The 17,123-nt window shown below is 37.1% G+C and overlaps 1 protein-coding gene across 1 annotated transcript; it reads right to left on the reverse strand.

Annotated features, from left to right (window-relative positions):
• Positions 1 to 589: 589 nt before the first annotated feature.
• On the reverse strand, positions 590 to 16,223 carry STIL (STIL centriolar assembly protein). The gene is made up of 14 exons (XM_010212774.2): positions 16,118 to 16,223; positions 15,820 to 16,007; positions 14,668 to 14,915; positions 13,787 to 13,870; positions 13,573 to 13,659; positions 11,787 to 11,934; positions 10,517 to 10,626; positions 9,572 to 9,686; positions 7,647 to 8,708; positions 6,328 to 6,469; positions 5,322 to 5,547; positions 3,510 to 3,702; positions 2,667 to 2,920; positions 590 to 1,820 (listed from the first exon to the last, which is right to left on the reverse strand). Exons 1-14 carry the CDS (start codon positions 16,212 to 16,214, stop codon positions 995 to 997), a joined length of 3,780 nt encoding a protein of 1,259 aa, XP_010211076.2. The 5' UTR covers positions 16,215 to 16,223; the 3' UTR covers positions 590 to 994.
• Between the last annotated feature and the right edge of the window lie 900 nt (positions 16,224 to 17,123).

A 17,123-nucleotide genomic window follows, 5' to 3' on the forward strand; every position in this document is an offset into this window, starting at 1 on the left:
GCCAAAAGACAGTCTTAGCAGAATTGGAACATTTAAACAATGAATAATTTAGCAACTGGAATAATTCTGTATTACTATTACAGAATTATGAAAAAAGGCCATTTCAGTAACATTAGAGAATGCTGATGACAGACTAATTTGTATGTTAATGCAGAAAAGAGTAAATCAATTATTTTGTTTACCCTGCCACCCAATACCAGAATTCCTGAGTTTAGCACTAGGTGATACACTCACATTTCTAGTTAACCATTGTAAATACATGGAAGGGGCAAATACCTTAAGAAAAAAAAAAAGACCACATCAAATAAAATTACTTTTTTAATGGAATATTTGACCTTTATGATCAATATGTACTTTTAAAATAAATAGAAAACATTCATTCAGAAAAGTTGCAAAGATATAAAAAGTGCTAATTTTTCAAATTTCCTTACAAGATTTTTATAATATATACAGAATCCATTACCTGTGACATTTTGTCCAAAAAAACAAAAGAAATTACACAAAATAAGGCCATGGTTATGTTTCCCTTCCCACCCCACACAAGCTCCACACAAACAGCAATCCAGTCTGAGCAAACTTCTAGAAATTAGTGCTTTAACTCTGTTACTGCCTGCTCTGCTACACACAGTATCTATGGCTGGCATAGACAAGTAAAAGTCAGTGTTCAGTAAAAGTCAAAAAAATATTTAAGTATCGTTATTAAAATTACTTTAGGGTACATCTTATGCTCAAGCTATTCCCATTTGATTCACCTTCAGATACTTAAATATGTTTAATTGTAAACAAAAGTGCCCACATGCTTCAACGCTGGTCAGCGTCAACTAAAGCATTTTAGTGGTAGCTGTCTCAGAACTAGACAGAAAAGCTCAGCTTTGCAAGTTTCGTTTATTGCTACCAGTGACCTCTTGAAAAATAGCTTAATCCTTGGTTTCCTGGAGTTTAAGTAGGAATTCCTCTTACATTTGGAAGAGTGGTTACAAGTTTTAGGGGATGGTCAGAACAACTTTGGCAATTGTCTGAGTTGCTTTACATCAAGAATGGTGCCAACAGAATTGATGCTGTCTGAATGGTTTAATGGTTCAAGGGTTGGTGCATGTACTTTCCCAGGGAAGACCTCGATATCTCCATCTTTCCTGCCAGGTTGTTCAGTGAATTCGACCTTCCCAGGTAGCAATTTGTGTTTCAATTTTAAGTCCTTTAAAATGTGACTCGAGTTTTCATTTGATTTTTCTGCTCTGGGAGGCAAAATTTCATTTGTAGTATTTTTAAATACGGAGCTGCTTAATTCTGGTGGAGACGCTTCATCAGCTGCCTCTCTGCTGTGACTTTTTAGATGAATGGGAAGTTTTTCACCCGTTCTTTTGGAAAGCTCAGCCCAGCAGCTGTAGCCTTCCAGCACACAGTTAATGTTCCTGTCCAATGCGTTTTCACTTTTGATAGTGCTGGTACTGCGGCCTTGAACCTGAAGTTCCTCTTCATCCTCACTGCTGTCATTGCCCTGGATCAGTCCATAGCGCCTCATGTACTTCTTTGTTGCAAAAGACATATTGTTTGGTGAAATTAAGCTCAGACCCACCATGCTTTTGTCCACATTCGTATGCAAGACATCTTGGAAAGAAAAATCTGCAGGAGGATTCCGGCCCGAGCGACTGAGAGAAAGTCGAGAGAGCTGATTTTCACTGAGGTACTTGAGTGCTATAGCGTTGGCTTCCATGCTCAGATCCGCAACATTAGGAGTTAAGCCACACATGCTGACATTGGCAAATGACATATAGTTTAGTCCAGGAACCACCGCGTCAGGATTTATGCACGCTAAAACACTGAAATGAAGCATCAAAACAGTTAGTTCAGCATTATAGTGAATTATCAGTTTCACAATCTAATTCGATAATTTCTGCTTGTTCGCTATGTGGATTTCTCCTTCCTTCCAAAGGATACAGCTCAGACCATACATTAGTACATACTAAACCACAGTTTGCTAGCAAGTCACAGCTGTAGTATCCAAATACTGGTCTAGGGAGCTAATGATATTCTCTTCTGATTTGATACCAAACACAATCGATATATCAAGAACCTGCCTCTGGCAGGTTTTAGCTTTTTTAAGGGAGGTTCAAGCTGTTGGCATATTCTATTCAGTAAATGTTAACACTAGATGTCTTTGACCTTAAGGCTCATTTATATGATGCCACCCAAACCAACATTTATATCTAGATAAAAAGATACAAGCCCAGTAACTAAGAGAATATTATTTTTGAACAATGATTTTTTTTCCTGCACTACATGCTAATCCCTTTTTTTATATATATTGTTTACTATAGAGAACTCTTGGGAAAATATACCTGTCTCCAAAAGCCTGGAAGCTTCTAGATTTTGAGGCATCCTTCAAATAAATACTCATACTTACTTGCCACACTCATTTCTTGTATATATTAGGTATCTAGCTTCAGGCTGGAAGAACAAGCTCTGGCATATTCATGCCATTTGGCACATGCTCCGCACAACAGTCAGGGAACCCAATTCCTGCTGCTCCTACAGCACTTACGTTGTATTTAAACAAATCGAGTTTGTTCAGTTTATAGGACAATAGATTTCTGCTATTGTTAGCAGGACTCAAACCTTGATTTTTGGTTGGATCTAAAAATTGCTACTCAAAAGCAGAATTCTACCTGGCACTCTCCACTTTGTGTGTATTTTCCTTCATTTCACCAGGTGATTCAATTGCCACTCCAAGATTCCGCAATTGCTTGAGCGTAGCACTGATCACACTCTCCTTATCCACCACATCTGTGTCAGGCTCCGAGTCCTTTTCTCTTGTATCATCAATATTCTGATACGTAGGACCACCGTCATTAGCACACCCTGCTTTCACAGGCAAACGATTTTGTTCTTCAGAGGACTTCAAGAGGTGGTTTACTTGGCCCTAGAGAAAAGGGGAGCAAGAAAAAAGAGCGTGTGGAAAAAACATCATGACATGCAGGAATTATGTTAATCCAGAATCCTGTTTTATTCTTGTACAACCTACAATATAGCTAAATACTTTGACAGTCAAGCCAAATTTGGATCCTATTCATACTTTTATGTAAACTCAAGCAGTGTAGTGCAATACTGAAATACCTCGAATTTCAAGCATTCTGTAAGAATCTGCCCTCAATTTGAAAGCACAACAAGCAGCTATTAAAGATAAAAGCATCTGATTTAAGCACTTCTGGGGTAAAATGTTGGGTACTACCCTTTTAAAGGGTACTAGTTGGGCAAAGTTATCAAATATGCTCAGGATTATTTCCAAAGCGCAGAATTATTTGCTAGCCATGCACAGAGAAGTGCACATTAACCATTTAAGCCCTAAGAGAGCCAAAAACTTAGCTTGAAATATATTTTTTCTGCAGAGAATAACATACACATTTGAAAACTACATGCAGTTCTCAGTCGTGAAAATACTGCATTGCAACTGTAGTATTGCCATTGTGACTGTTGCATTCAGCTCAGAATATCAAATTTAACTGAATTACCAGTAAGTCCTGGTAAAGCTTCTGATCCTCTGATGGATGCTGGGGCACCAAGGAGACAGCGGGTTCTGGGCTTTGCTCACTTGTTACCACCAAGTGGTTGCTCACTCCCTCTGTTGGCTCTTTCTGTAAAGACATGCTCATGCTCTCTTCCAACGACGAATTCCGGACAAGTGCTTGGGGGACATCTGTATTTCTGAAAGGGAACATTCAAGATAATTCCTTTAAATAGAAAACAGTAAGCGGGTAATGTATCTTTTCATGTCGATCAGAAGAGGAAGGAAGAAAAAAAAAAGAAAAAAGTGTCTTAGGAATAAATTCTACCATTTCTTGGTTTGTCTTCTACTTGAGACTTTGAAAGAAGAAAACTGTGAAAAGGAGCCAAAGTAATTTAAAGACTGGAGAAATATACACTGCAGTGTGGAACTGCAAGAGTTCGATCTGTTTTTCAAAACATGGCTTGAAAACATAGCTGGTTCCTAGGCCTCAGTCAAAACTGAATGAAGTTCAACGACTTTCACACAAAGTTCTACATAAAAATAGTATATGTTCCTGAGTTATAATAAGTATTCCTGATTATAACTTTCTATAATGCTTCTAGCTAGCTGGTATAGTTATATTACCGGGTATGTCGTATTTAGACATGAGATTAGACATGTCAAAAATATCAATATACCAAAGAGATCCTGAGGTCACCCTCCTTCCACTTCCAGTCCCTTCTCAATATACAAGCGTAAGATAATAGAATTTCAGATTCTAACTGATCAATTGACTGTGTTCAAAGTGATAAGGCTTAAATTGTGCCATACTAGATAGTCAAAGTAGATTATGAACTGACAATCTACTTTTACTTTTACCCTAGCAATTACTCATCATTCCCTAAAATACTTCCCTTAAAGAAAACTGAGTGGTACTCTATATTCTTACCATAAGATACTCAAAGACATTTTACACATGCATAAATCCAAGCTGAACCTTAGGATGCCATCTCTCTAAAATGAGATGTTCAAAAGACAGATTTGAATCAATAACACTTATAGTAGCAATATACATTTGCAGATAATACTGTAATCAAGGACTATGAATATTTAAGCAAGAGCTTAATCATCAGCATCTTTCCCGAGATGATTGCTTTAGAACTTAATTTAACTGGAAGGGTATTTTCTCTGCTTTGCCTTCTTATATTCACAGAGAACATTAGACCATTAAGCTCCGAACTGTCGAGCTGTTCCCTGTGTAGAAATAACAGCCATATACAGGATTGAAAATATTTTAAAAATCAATTTTCAAGTTTGATTGAGAGCAACTGCAACAGTGCTGAAGAATCTGTGTTTAAAAATAAGGAAGAAGATATAAGTTGGCACCTGTATTCAATACAGAAATTCAAAGGGACTAAGTATGAAACATGCTGAAGCTCCAGGGATAGATATATAACCCTCAGTCCTCATCTAAAATCCTCATAATTAAAAGGGTTCTGAACACTGACAGCAAAAAGTCACTGTAGGAAAACAAATGACTAAAGTAATGTCTCCTCTCTCCTCAGGATTAAGTCAAGAAAGGAAACACTGTCAGCATGGTAAAGCCTTTAACCTGGAACTGCTGCTGATCAGTAGGCCAGCCAAATGTGCATGACTGATGAAAACTCTGAAGGCAGTTGTGTGCTGGTGAACTGTAACTTGAGGCATGACTGAAAAAATTAAGGGAAAGAACATAGTAACTGAAATCAGGTGACCATTCATAATTCATTGAAGAGTAATTGCTTAAGAAAGGCAGTTTAGCTTATAATATGAGCACAAGCTATTTCTAGTTACTTACTGGAATGTATTCTGATGAGCTCCTTCTTCAACAAGATGGATACTGTCTACAAAACTGGGTATGTCTACAGCCTTTAAAGAAGAAGCAATACTAGTATTACTTGCATCTTGTTCAGCATTAATTGAAAGACTTATATCTTCCTTAGAAATTTCTTCATCGTCTTTCTTCCCTTGTGGGATGGACTCTTCTTGTTTTTCACAGGGTGTGTTCCAAAATAAGCTAGCACCTAGAAAAGAGCAATTAGTGATTTACCATGTAGGAAAATTGTGGCTTCTGAGATACTTTGGCTTCCTCAAACTTGAGCAATCATTTCCTCACATCCAGTCTCTTTTTCACCATTATAAAAGTGAGTTAAGGTTTAGAACAGCCAAGAGTTGCCAAGGTAACATTTAAGTGATAGTTTCCTCAAAAACATGCATTTAGAAAATAAAGTATTTTATACTGGCATTCAAGCTTGATCTAGTTTTAAGTGAAAATTTCTTCCAGATTAACCATATTTTCCAAGGGGCTAACAGAGGCTAATACATTAATATGCAGCCAGTCACAGCTGTGTAACTCTAAATTTAAGGAGATTTCAGAAGGCCTCCCTCCAAAATAAACACACCATAATTTATAGAAACTCACAATTAATAACACATTTCATAAAAAAAACAGACAAGTTTCCATTCTATTAATTACAAAAACAAATTGCATTTTCTTCTTTAAATAAGTCACAATTTAACATGCAAAACCTTGCTGAATCTCTTAGGGGGAAAAAAAAAAAAAAAAAAAAAAAACACCAGTTTTCCAGCAAGAGCAGTCACTGCTATTACAGCCCAAAAGCAGCTCCAGCCCAAACTTGCAAACATTAGCTAAAAAACTTTGGAGACATTCAGACATTCCAATTGTTTTAGGCACCTAGATGCATGTTTGTACTTTAAGAATTTCTGCAAAACACTAAAAGAAACACCCACACCCAGCAACATGCAGAAAGCCATGCAAGGCTGCTCTTCAAGAGCAGTATTACCTGTGCTCACAGCAATGCTCACACTTTTTCTCGTTTCCATAGCAACCAATTCCCCTTGCTTCTCCGGCTGTGGAGCATCACTGGGTGCAGCTGCTTCAGAGGGACAAGCCTGATGAGCCTGAGCTTCCAATAAGCGTTGGATCTGTAACAGGCAGAATGGTTTTAATTTGTACAGCAAAACATAGTAATATATAACAGGCAACATTGATTTATTAAATTTGTCTCCTCTAAGATCTGGATTCAAATTCAGACTGCACTGCCTCAGAAGCCGGACAACATTCCAGTTCTCAGTAGCGCGTGCAGCATGAATCAAAATATCATTTTTTATGCTGGCAGAGCTAGCAAATAGAAGGTTTTAGGCATAGTGGCTGAGCTACACAAAGAGAGCTCAAAGACTATTTGCACTACACTAGCTGAAAGTAATTTTTTTGTCCCTTTTATTCACCTACCTGCACTCACACAAAAAAGGAAGAGGCAGCGGGGAGGGTTCTCCCCTCACTCACAACCCATGCTTTGACAGCTTGATTTTACATACAAGAACTATTTAAAGCATATTTCAGTTGCAATGTTCTAGATTAAAGCAGGAAAAACATGCGCAGTATGCAATTGTATCAATTTCCCTATTCCCATCAGTCACCATCAGCAACAAAGCTTAAATTCAGGGCCAGTAGTGTCAAAGGTTGCTATTTTGAGTGAACTTAATCTGTCGTTCGAATACCAGAATATCAAATACCAGGTTGTTTCAAATACTTAGACAACCAAAAAGCAGTTTGCACACAGCAATAAATACCTGTCAAATATTGCCTGTCTGCTGCAGACAGACTATTAAAGTTTTCTAAGAAATGGCCTTAAAAGCCCAGGAAGCTGCAGGCTTCAAGGTGTGCAGAGTTGCATGCTAGTTCACACTCCACTCTACCATGAACTTTGAAAAGTATATGGCCCAAACAGTAAAGTTGGCTTTAGACAGGAAATATGATCAGTTTAGATTACAGAATCATTTTAGATACAGAATTCTTCTAAAATGGAAATACACGTGTTATAGAACTATAGCATAAAAAAAATAAATCTAGTTAGATTTAATCTAGTTCGCAGACAAAAAGAGTCTAGTTACAAAAGAGACATTTTCATTTTTTTGTAAGGGACAACTAGCAGTTCACCAGGATCCCAAAGCTGGTCCTGGTCTCACAAGTTCTCTTGTCCCTGACAGAATAGCTAACAGTTAATTTTCTTAATTCTTCTAAGAGGGGAGAGAGGGAAAGGATTTCAAAGTGTATTTAATCACTAGGAGGGCAGAGGAGAAAGCAGCCATTTCAACAAACCTGGGCTTGAAGCAATTTTAGTTGTCTATCTTGTTCTGTAAGAACCCGGTAAGCATCTGGAGATAATCCCATCATCCCATTATCTGATCCTGCTCTGGAAGCAGGCATGTGCGTGCACGGTGAATGCGCTGCACAGCACTGCACGCTACAGGGGCTCGCGCTTGAAGGCAGCCTTACGCCAGGAGATAAGCTATTATCAAGAGTGCAGTTCCCCATTTTCCCATGATATCCCAAGTTTATAGGGCTACTTGTAGCATATCCTGTATTGCAGCAAATATTTGGACAAATTATATTTTGATGGAACGCTGCACATGGATTCTCTTGAGCCATCTCCGGTTGGATTTCTGCTCCTTGTTTGCAGCTCATTTTCCCCATTCGTTGCCATGAGTTTGTTGGATTATACTGGACAGGACCAAGGAACTGACAGTTGCATGTGCTGGCTGGGCAGCAGGATGGCACCTGAACAGGCACCTGCACTTCCGAGGGCCTTCTGCAGGGCTGGGGTGTGAAAGTAGAGCTGTGCAGGAATGGGTGGGGAGCAGAAGAAAGCTGCTTGGAGCTGGACACCGAAGTTCTTCTAACAGCAGGCTCTTCCTGCTGCGTGGCTCCGTCAGGATTTAATGCCAGTCTTTCTGATAGCCTCTTGGGTTGGTGCACAGATGCATCTGGGGAAGGCCCACTACAGGGGGTTGAAGGAGAAGAGGAAGAAGATCCAGAACTTTTCCTTGTTTGAGGACCAACTTTCCTACAGTGAGACTGTTGCTGTAGTTGAGCTTGCTTTCCCCTGGAAGCCCTTGATGTTGGAATTTTCTGGTTTAAATGGCTTGGTAGTTGCCTTGAAGAGGAGTCTCCTATATTAGCAAAACTTGGTTTGTCATCAGAGCACTGAGCAGGGTAATGCATAGATCCCAAAGGCCATTTCTTTTTCATAGGCTGATGTAGCACTGAGGATTGACTTTTGGCATTTGAAGTGCCCAAAGTTTTAGGCAACTGTCTTGATTCTATGAAGCTCCCATCCAAAACAAGGGAGAGTTCAGGAACTGAAGGAAAGATCCTAGTAACCTAGATGGATGATGACAGAAACAAAATTTTAACCATTTGAATTCCATCTTTCTGCTCTTCATATGCAGAATTTCCTAGTATCTGTCAAATAAAATGTTTTAATTGAAAATCAACTAATTACCCAATACCAGATCAAACTCATAATACATGGAATAATTTTCTAAATGTTAGAGAAAACAGAATCATAAAAAAATAGAAGACCTCTAGTACCATCCTTAAAAGGCAAAACAACTTTCATACAGAATAACAGCCCTGCCTACTCAGTTAATGCTCTTCTCTCCAATGGCCTGGACGGTATTTCAGGACATGGATTTTTTTCCCCCTTCAGAAAGGGAACTACATAATCCTTGTTACTATTGTTTATTCAAACAAAGCACAGCACATTCTAAGTCTCCAGCCAGTGCAGGTCTAGCAGGACACAATTGTTGTGGATTTTCAAATATGCTTTGCTACAGATATATTTTTTTTATGTTTAGATACACTCCAGTAAAATAGAAGATAAACTAGAGAATTTTTTTCTTACCCAGAAACATGCAGTAGTGCTCACTGCCTCTCTCTTTGCCGAAGACACTGCAGCTTTTCTTTGTAACTGATAGCAGGACTCCCACAATAGAACCTATTATCTCTGTTCTCAAGTGTTTGCACATGTAAGGACTAAGATGCCTATGCTGCTGGCTCAAAGGCAGGATGACTAAGCACAGCTTAGGATTTCAGGGTTCATTTCTTCAGTTTGATTTTCCACCTGCTAATACTAGCTTTTTGCTTCTTAAATTTCATATTCTCCTACCTCCTTACACTCAGCCAGCATTTTTTTTTCTTCACATCTTAAGATCTGATAAGCCAAGAGGAATTATTTAAGTTACCTGTTGATTCACTGGGTGAGGACTTGGAATTGGTCTGGGGGATAAATCCTCATCTTCTACACCAGAGTCATGATCACTTGCTGACAACTTATTGGGTGAAGAGCCTTGAGGAGGACTAAAAAACATAAGTTAAACAACGCGTGTTTTAAGTCTAACATGCTTGCAGTGTTAAACTGCTGCAATATGAAGCTTCAAATTATTTTATCAAAGTCACACACAGTAGTAGCACCATTTTTGAAGAAGTAGTTGTTATAAATCTCTTAGCCAGGGAGTTACCAGTAGTAAGCCAGGGAGTGTCAAATGACAAGCAGCTCTGAAGTCAAATAAAGTTGAAATGCTCTTTTTTGACAAAAAGTTACTAACCTTATCTGCCAGCATGTATATCCAAACATATACACACTTTAAGTGCCAGTCTAACACTGAAGCACTGATTTATGTTACCAAGATAGAAAGTGTAAGGTAAAGATTGTGATATAAAGGAGAATAAAGGTCATTTTGAAGCCAAAAATATACAAACTAGGTGGAGAAGGTGGCTTCCAAAATAAGCCTCAAGTTTCAGCCTACACAGGTTTTAGCTCTGAAAAAATTCAGAGGGAAGAGTGACTTTTAACCAACTTCAGCAGATTGTAATTAGAGATTTGGTTAAAAATGAAGGATCTCACAGACTTCATGGAATAAACTTAAGCCCCATCAGTAAAGTCTTTTTAGAAACATGCACCAGAGGAACTCAACCATCAATAAAGAGTATAACTCCCAGTAGTTTCTCTCGAAGTTGGTGAGCTTGACAATCACAGTTAAAGAACATTAACTCTGGCAATAAACAAAAGCTTGTTTACTGATTTGGGTGTCAGAGAAAATTACTGTAGTGACAGCTAACCTGCAAGAGTGCACAGTAGAGGCCAAATACTTCCTTTTTGGTGTATAAATGATATCAGAAAGATTTACCTTCTAATGGGAAGTTTCCTGCAGATCCTACTGAAGAACTCAGTTTCTGCATTTTGTTTCTCTGCATTCAGCTCAAACTGGATTGGACTCTTGTCTGAAGGTTCAACATTCTGAAATGAAATTCTGTGTTTATGAAGCATGAAATATTCAGTTCTTGACTACTCAAAGGAATACTTTTACGAAAGTTCATATTTGACTTTTTTGTTGCCTGTCCTCTTGCTTTCAGTTCTCAGACCTTCCACCAGTACAGAGAGGCAGGCAACTTTCTTTCCCTTTTCACATTGCTTCCCCTGCTATCCTGTAAAGTTGTTGGCCTAGTTACAAGCACAAGCAGATGCTTCCTTGCTGTAACTGCTTAGTTAACACTTCCATAAACCCTCACCAATATAGGAAAAAGCAACTGTTCTACATTATTGTTGCAGACATCACAGCTTGGAAAGTTTTGGAGAGTGTAGAAGCTCATGTCTGTTACTAAGAACCTTGTGATTCTCAGGAAGCTAAGCTGTATTTATAGGTTACCTAGAAAATACAGTCCTGAATAGAACAAGGTGTTTGGGAAGGGAATGTGAAGTAGAACAGCACAGGACACTATGCTAGCTGCATCTCTGCCAGAATACAGGAGCATATTTTGAACAGACTAACAATTCAAATTCAGGTTCTCTCTAAGCTAGGGAAACATCTAAGCAACAGAAATTCCCTACAATTTCCCAAATGATACGTGCACTTCTCAGGTTCAGTATCAATGAACTGCTTTCAAGGGTTACTTTGTACAAAGACAAAATTGCTCTTGCTTTGTTACAGTAGCACAGCAAGAGGTAGGCAGATTAGTAACCACCTATTCTCCTTTTGCACTCAGTTTCAAGGAGAACAGTACTACCTGTCTTTGCTTTCCTGAAATAAATAGCCAGTAAGCATAGCACAGCAGACCTAGAAATACTGTAGGAAATCAGAATTTCTGCTGAGAAAACCAAAAAGTCACTAACAAGAAGATGTGCTATCAAAGTTGAACATAGCACACTGCATTTTAATAGACAAATTTATAATGTTATTAAAAGAAATAAACAGTCCGGACTTTGAATGCCATCCCTCAAATTGAGGCAAAACCTGATTTTACTGTGATTGCTGCAAAACCCTTAGCTTAGTAGAGCTACATAATTTTCAAACACTGTAGTTTTGTATGGCTGACACTAATGTGACTTCCTTGGCAAGCACTAAAATACTGAATTTTAACATAAACTACAGCAGCACAGTAGGAAGCCAAGCCACTTACTTTGAAGAGGTGGATTGTTTCTTTGCAAGTTAAGAGCTGAAACCCAAGTTCAGTCTGTCCACTGCACGGAACGCACTCATAAAACTCTGGTTCTTTGTGTGTCAGCGAATAAAGCACAACAAGAAAACGCCCAGATTCTGAAAAAACCCTAAAATTAAAGAAAACAAAAAAATATTTTAAAAAACATATATTTAAAAAATATGTTTTTTTAAAAAAAGCTCTTAAAAATAGTTTCTCGATAAACTATAACGGTTATGCCTGATACAACAGACTGGTGAGTCATCATTTGCATTTTGAGTTTTACTGAGCTACAGAAAGTATCTGACTGCTGCCAAGTGTAAAAAGTATTGCAAATCAAAGAAAGAGCAAGAATATATTTTCTAGATCCCTTAGGATCACTTACTACTTTAAATGAATTCCTGGAAGACTTCAATCACAGTATAGACAAAAATCATGCGTTTCTAACATTGTGGTTAAGATATGACTTCTATTGAATTGTCAAGTAAATACACTTTGTTTCAGTTATATTTAAATATTCAACGTTCTTTGATTTTAAATGAAAACAAAAAGAATGATCATTCTGAAGTGTTTTCTACAGGTACACAATAGTGAGTAAACACACCCAATATTCAAAACAAAAAAAGATCGAGAACAACGGAAGCAGTAATGTGTCTTTTCAGAAAAAGGTACTACTACTTTCAGAATATTTTTTCTTTTTGTAGCACTTGTATTGGGCTTGTTTGCCAGAAGTAATATCTGCAATAGAGAAAGCAGTGAGAAGACGCTTGAGAAGCACATTCACACACAACTTAAATTCTTAATTCTTAAGATGTAAGAATAATTTATGACACAGATTAAGGACCATGTACAGAGGTTAATTCTGTTTGCATGGTTCACTGAATCAGACTAATCCACTTCCAAGATGGCATCAGTGAAAATTAATGAGTCAAGCATCTAACTAGCCTATCTCAATCATATAATCTAATTGGACCCTTATCTGCATTTTAGTGTACTTAAATTCTTCAGGAAAAAAAATATTCAGTAATTACAAACATACACACAACTGCAGCTAACATTTTTTTTTATTTCATAATTTAAAAGCAAGCATGGCTGACCAGAAAAAAAAAAAAACATGAGCAGATACAAAAATTTAGTTACCTGAAGAATTGTTCTAAACCACAATTAAGCACTACCTCTCTTACAGATTCCCTGCAAAGAGAACCTCACAACTGCTACAAGTGAAAAGATGTAAAAAACGAAGAATTATTTACTAAAATAAACAAAGGCTTTAAAAAAAAAAACACAAACTACATTAATAAAATACTTAGTATTAAAAAGACAATATTAAGTGCAAATCAATATACTTCATTGGTTAGATACCAACCCAGGAGAAAACCTCTGTCAAAGAAAACACTCGTGAGAAAAGTTCAAACCCCAAACCAAAGCTCCCTGCCTCACCCTCCTCCCATATAAACTGAGGTTTCCTGCTTGCTGATTCTTATCATTAAGGGCCAGCATTTTAGTCTAAATACTAATATTTACTCACTTAAGTCTTTGGAGCATTATCACAACTTTTTAACACATTGCAGTTTTAGTTTTCAGAAAGTTATTGAGTGGAAAACAAAGGCAGATTGAAAATTAAATGAGATTATCCTGTTTCTTATATAAGCACAGGAATCACAGAATTCCCCTAAATATAACAGGGACACTGTTGCATCACACACATGCATGAGTACAGCATGACATTTAAGTAGTCAGTAGTTTGTTTTGTAGATCAGTCACTTGCCTTTCCTGGATTGAAGAGCTGAATAAATACCGCAAGCAACAGGCCCAGATTTGAGGGCTACAGATATGGGTAACTCCACTCATCCAACTAAAAGTAAAAAGAAATATCCAGTTGGAGAGAGTCACATTAACAAGCTTCTACTATGTACTCATTCAAATCCATCTCAAAAATAATAGGTGCATTAAGCTAAAACTGCACAGACGTAGCCACTTACACTCCAACTAACGGCAGAGTATAAGCCTTGGGATCTGACTCCAGCAGCAGCAGCAGTTTTCGTGTCTGGTCCATGGTAAGGTAGCTGAAACAAACAAAAAAAACTCCATTTTTGCTTTGTGTGTGTATCTGTGTGTGTAGTTTAGTATTTTGGAAATCAAATTACTTTATTTTTCTGTAAAAAAAATGCAGGAAGAATGCATTTTTAGGAAATACTGCAAGAAAAAAAGTTTGTAAAAAATAAATGTCAGACCATTCCTCCATACTTACAGGAACTATTCAGCTTTTCATTCCCTACATATCCAAGCATTATTACATACATTTACATAATATTCTGGTAGTCACAACAAATCCAGAAATAAAGTAATGTTAAATATGAACAGTAACATTCAGAGGGCTTTACAAGGTGTCTTTCCAAACAAAGTGCTAGTCAAACATTTAAAGCGTAGATCAGTGAAATAATTTCAGGTAATCCTATTGGTAATGAGGCAGAATGAGAATTCCCCAATGTGGTCTTATAAGCTTAATTAACACACTCAGTTTTTATTAATATTCACCTGATTCACATTTTAGGGACAGCACTGATGTTCAAAAAGCTGGATGCTTTTTATCTAGAAATGTCTCATTCCTCTGACCTGTCCCACACAGGAAGGTCTTTCTACCAAGTCAAAGGCTAGAGTTCCTGCTGAACAGTTTGATTTTTTCCTCTACCCCATTTCCTGTTTCCATATTAAATTTTTCTAGGTATTAGAAATCACACTCTTTTTATTGCAGTTAGCTTATTAGCAAGCAAAGCACTGGTTGATGTTCCCACCTCTCCAGTTTAAACTGATAACCAACTGGCATGCAACTTTAGCAGTTTTAGCAATAATCTGTACTTACCCACATTTAAGAGTCCCTTGAACCTGTGCAATATTCATAGGACTGCTCAAGTTTCTTGCAAGGGCTGTAGGAATAATTGGGACAGACTTCAGAGGGGTGTATTCCAAGATATTTGCTGCAGTTATAGAAGCCCAATGAAAATTAAAATTCAGATTATCTAGGTTTTCTGTGAAAACAATGTGAGCTCTAACAGTGAGCAGTTTGGAAAGATCCAGGGAGTCTTTACTGCAAAGGCTGTGCTGCAGTTTCTAGAAGTTAGGAGAAGGAGGAAAAAAAAAAAAAAGTTAGAGACTTTGTTTTCACAACACAATTTTTATTGCAGATGAAACTTAAAATGATCTATCATAGCTAGTACAGCAATAAGCACTGTTTAAAAAAAAAAAAAAAAAGGTCTAAAGTCGATAGCTATGCTGAACATCATAAGTAATAACACAAAATTCATCCAGAAATATTAAACTTTGCATATCTTAACACTACTTTACAATATTTTTGAAAACATGAGATTACTTAAATTAAATGGAAGCTAATTTAAAAAAAAAAAAAAAAAGGCAACCAGAAGGTTCAAGGTGATGTGGCAAAACTTACTGGCACTTAATTTGTATCTTAACTGTGCATGTATCATCATGAGAAAGTTTAGATGGAAAGTAATACTCATTTTTTGCTATAAATACACACATAACTATAGGAAAACATTTACAGGAATGGGGGGTGTATTCACAAGACTGTACCTCTACAGCAGAATACAGGAGAGACAGAGATACACTTTAGCTATAGCTCCTGGCCTACACAGATAAACATTTCCTTACAAGTCACTCGCCTAGCAATGCTTTTTACCACTACAACTCCTACATAATATATTTAAAGAAAAAGCTGCTTTTTCTTCTTTAAGTTTGTTGTGTTACTAATTTTGTGTTGGCGGACCAACCAGCTGGAAAATTATGGTCAGAGAGCAAGTGTTTAGCCTGATATCCAGGAGGGTGATCCTTAAGTAAGCGAAGGCTACAGATTTTAATAGTTTCTAAGAAGATCCTTAATGACCAGCAAGCAGTTCATTTCACACAATCGGACAGACAGTCACCACCTCAAATCCGCTACCTGGATGTGTTTTAAATTCATGTGTGTAATAATCAAACCAGAATTTGCCAGGTTTACCTCAAAAGCCAAACTGATATCTTCAGCACTGTGCACTACAGTGTCATCTGAAGACGGTCCCCATGAATTAATTGTACATGGAATCAAAAAGTCTCCAGGAAGAGAAGCAGTTGGAATTTTGCCTGATCCACCAGCAATTTCTCGACCAGGATCAAAACGGTCAATTGCTACTGTTATGCCTTCCCCATCTAGAAAGAAAATAAATATATATGTATGTATAAAAAAATACCAAAATTCTTGAGTCATCAATAACTGCTTGCTAGACACCCAGTACTGCCTTCCTGAATTTTAATGTTACCTTCATCCACCAAAAGAGTTCCAAGCAAAAAACAGGAAAATGACTGCTTTTCATTCTGCTTAGCATGACGATAGGCAAGGCGCAAAGTCTTCTCCATTATAGACAATTTCGGGTTTCTACAAAAAGACAATAAGCAAGTTTAACACACTAACCGTTCACTTTTTTTTTCTATCATAAAGAAAGATTTTACATATTGCAAGAACTACCAGGAATTCTGTCTTATAAAAGTAAAGTACACAGAAAAGCCTGAAGTATTTAACAGCAAAAATGGAAAAGTTAACAACATGTATAAAACTTCTGTGGAATTTTTTCTGGTATTCTGTGTATGTCCTTAATCACTGATGTTTAAGAAAAGATGTAGTGCATTCTGTTCCAGTTAAAATACAAGACCATTCCAACAAGTACATTTTGAGTTAACTAGCCAAACAAACAAAGCCGAAAATAGTTCTCTATGTAGAATAAATAAGGGGGAAAGAGAAGAGCTTTTCCAGCTAAAGGGCATCATGGTTACAAGAACAAATAAAGACTATCAACTATGAATTATTTTAATAGGAGGAGGAAGTTAGATACTAACACAGAACCCTTAAACAGTCTACTAAAATAATACAATGGACAAAAAAGCTTAACTAATTTTAACATATAATTATTTCATTTTAGCAGAATATTTAGTACGGATGCTTAAAAGAACAAAGACTCTTTTTAAGGGGTCTCAATAACAGAAGAACATACACCTGGAGAAAAATAAGTAACTTAATAAGGGCACCTTAAACCCTAATTACTGTGATACATCCCCAAAGTGAAATCCTCAAGTATTTCCAATTAAAAACCCTATATACTCATAACACACTTGTGTTTCTTATGAAGATGTTGACTGTTCTTGCTTTATCCCTTACAGCAAGCCCAAAAAAGGAAAACAAACCATGACTCAAAACTCTTGATCTAAGAAACAGTTGCCTCAAAAAGTTATTTATACCTGTAATAGCTGATATGTGAACCAATGACATCT

Source organism: Tinamus guttatus, unplaced genomic scaffold, assembly GCF_059628265.1.
Source record: "Tinamus guttatus ecotype Peru unplaced genomic scaffold, ASM5962826v1 Tinamus_guttatus_pri_ptg000044l, whole genome shotgun sequence".
NCBI classification, from domain to species: Eukaryota; Metazoa; Chordata; class Aves; order Tinamiformes; family Tinamidae; genus Tinamus; species Tinamus guttatus.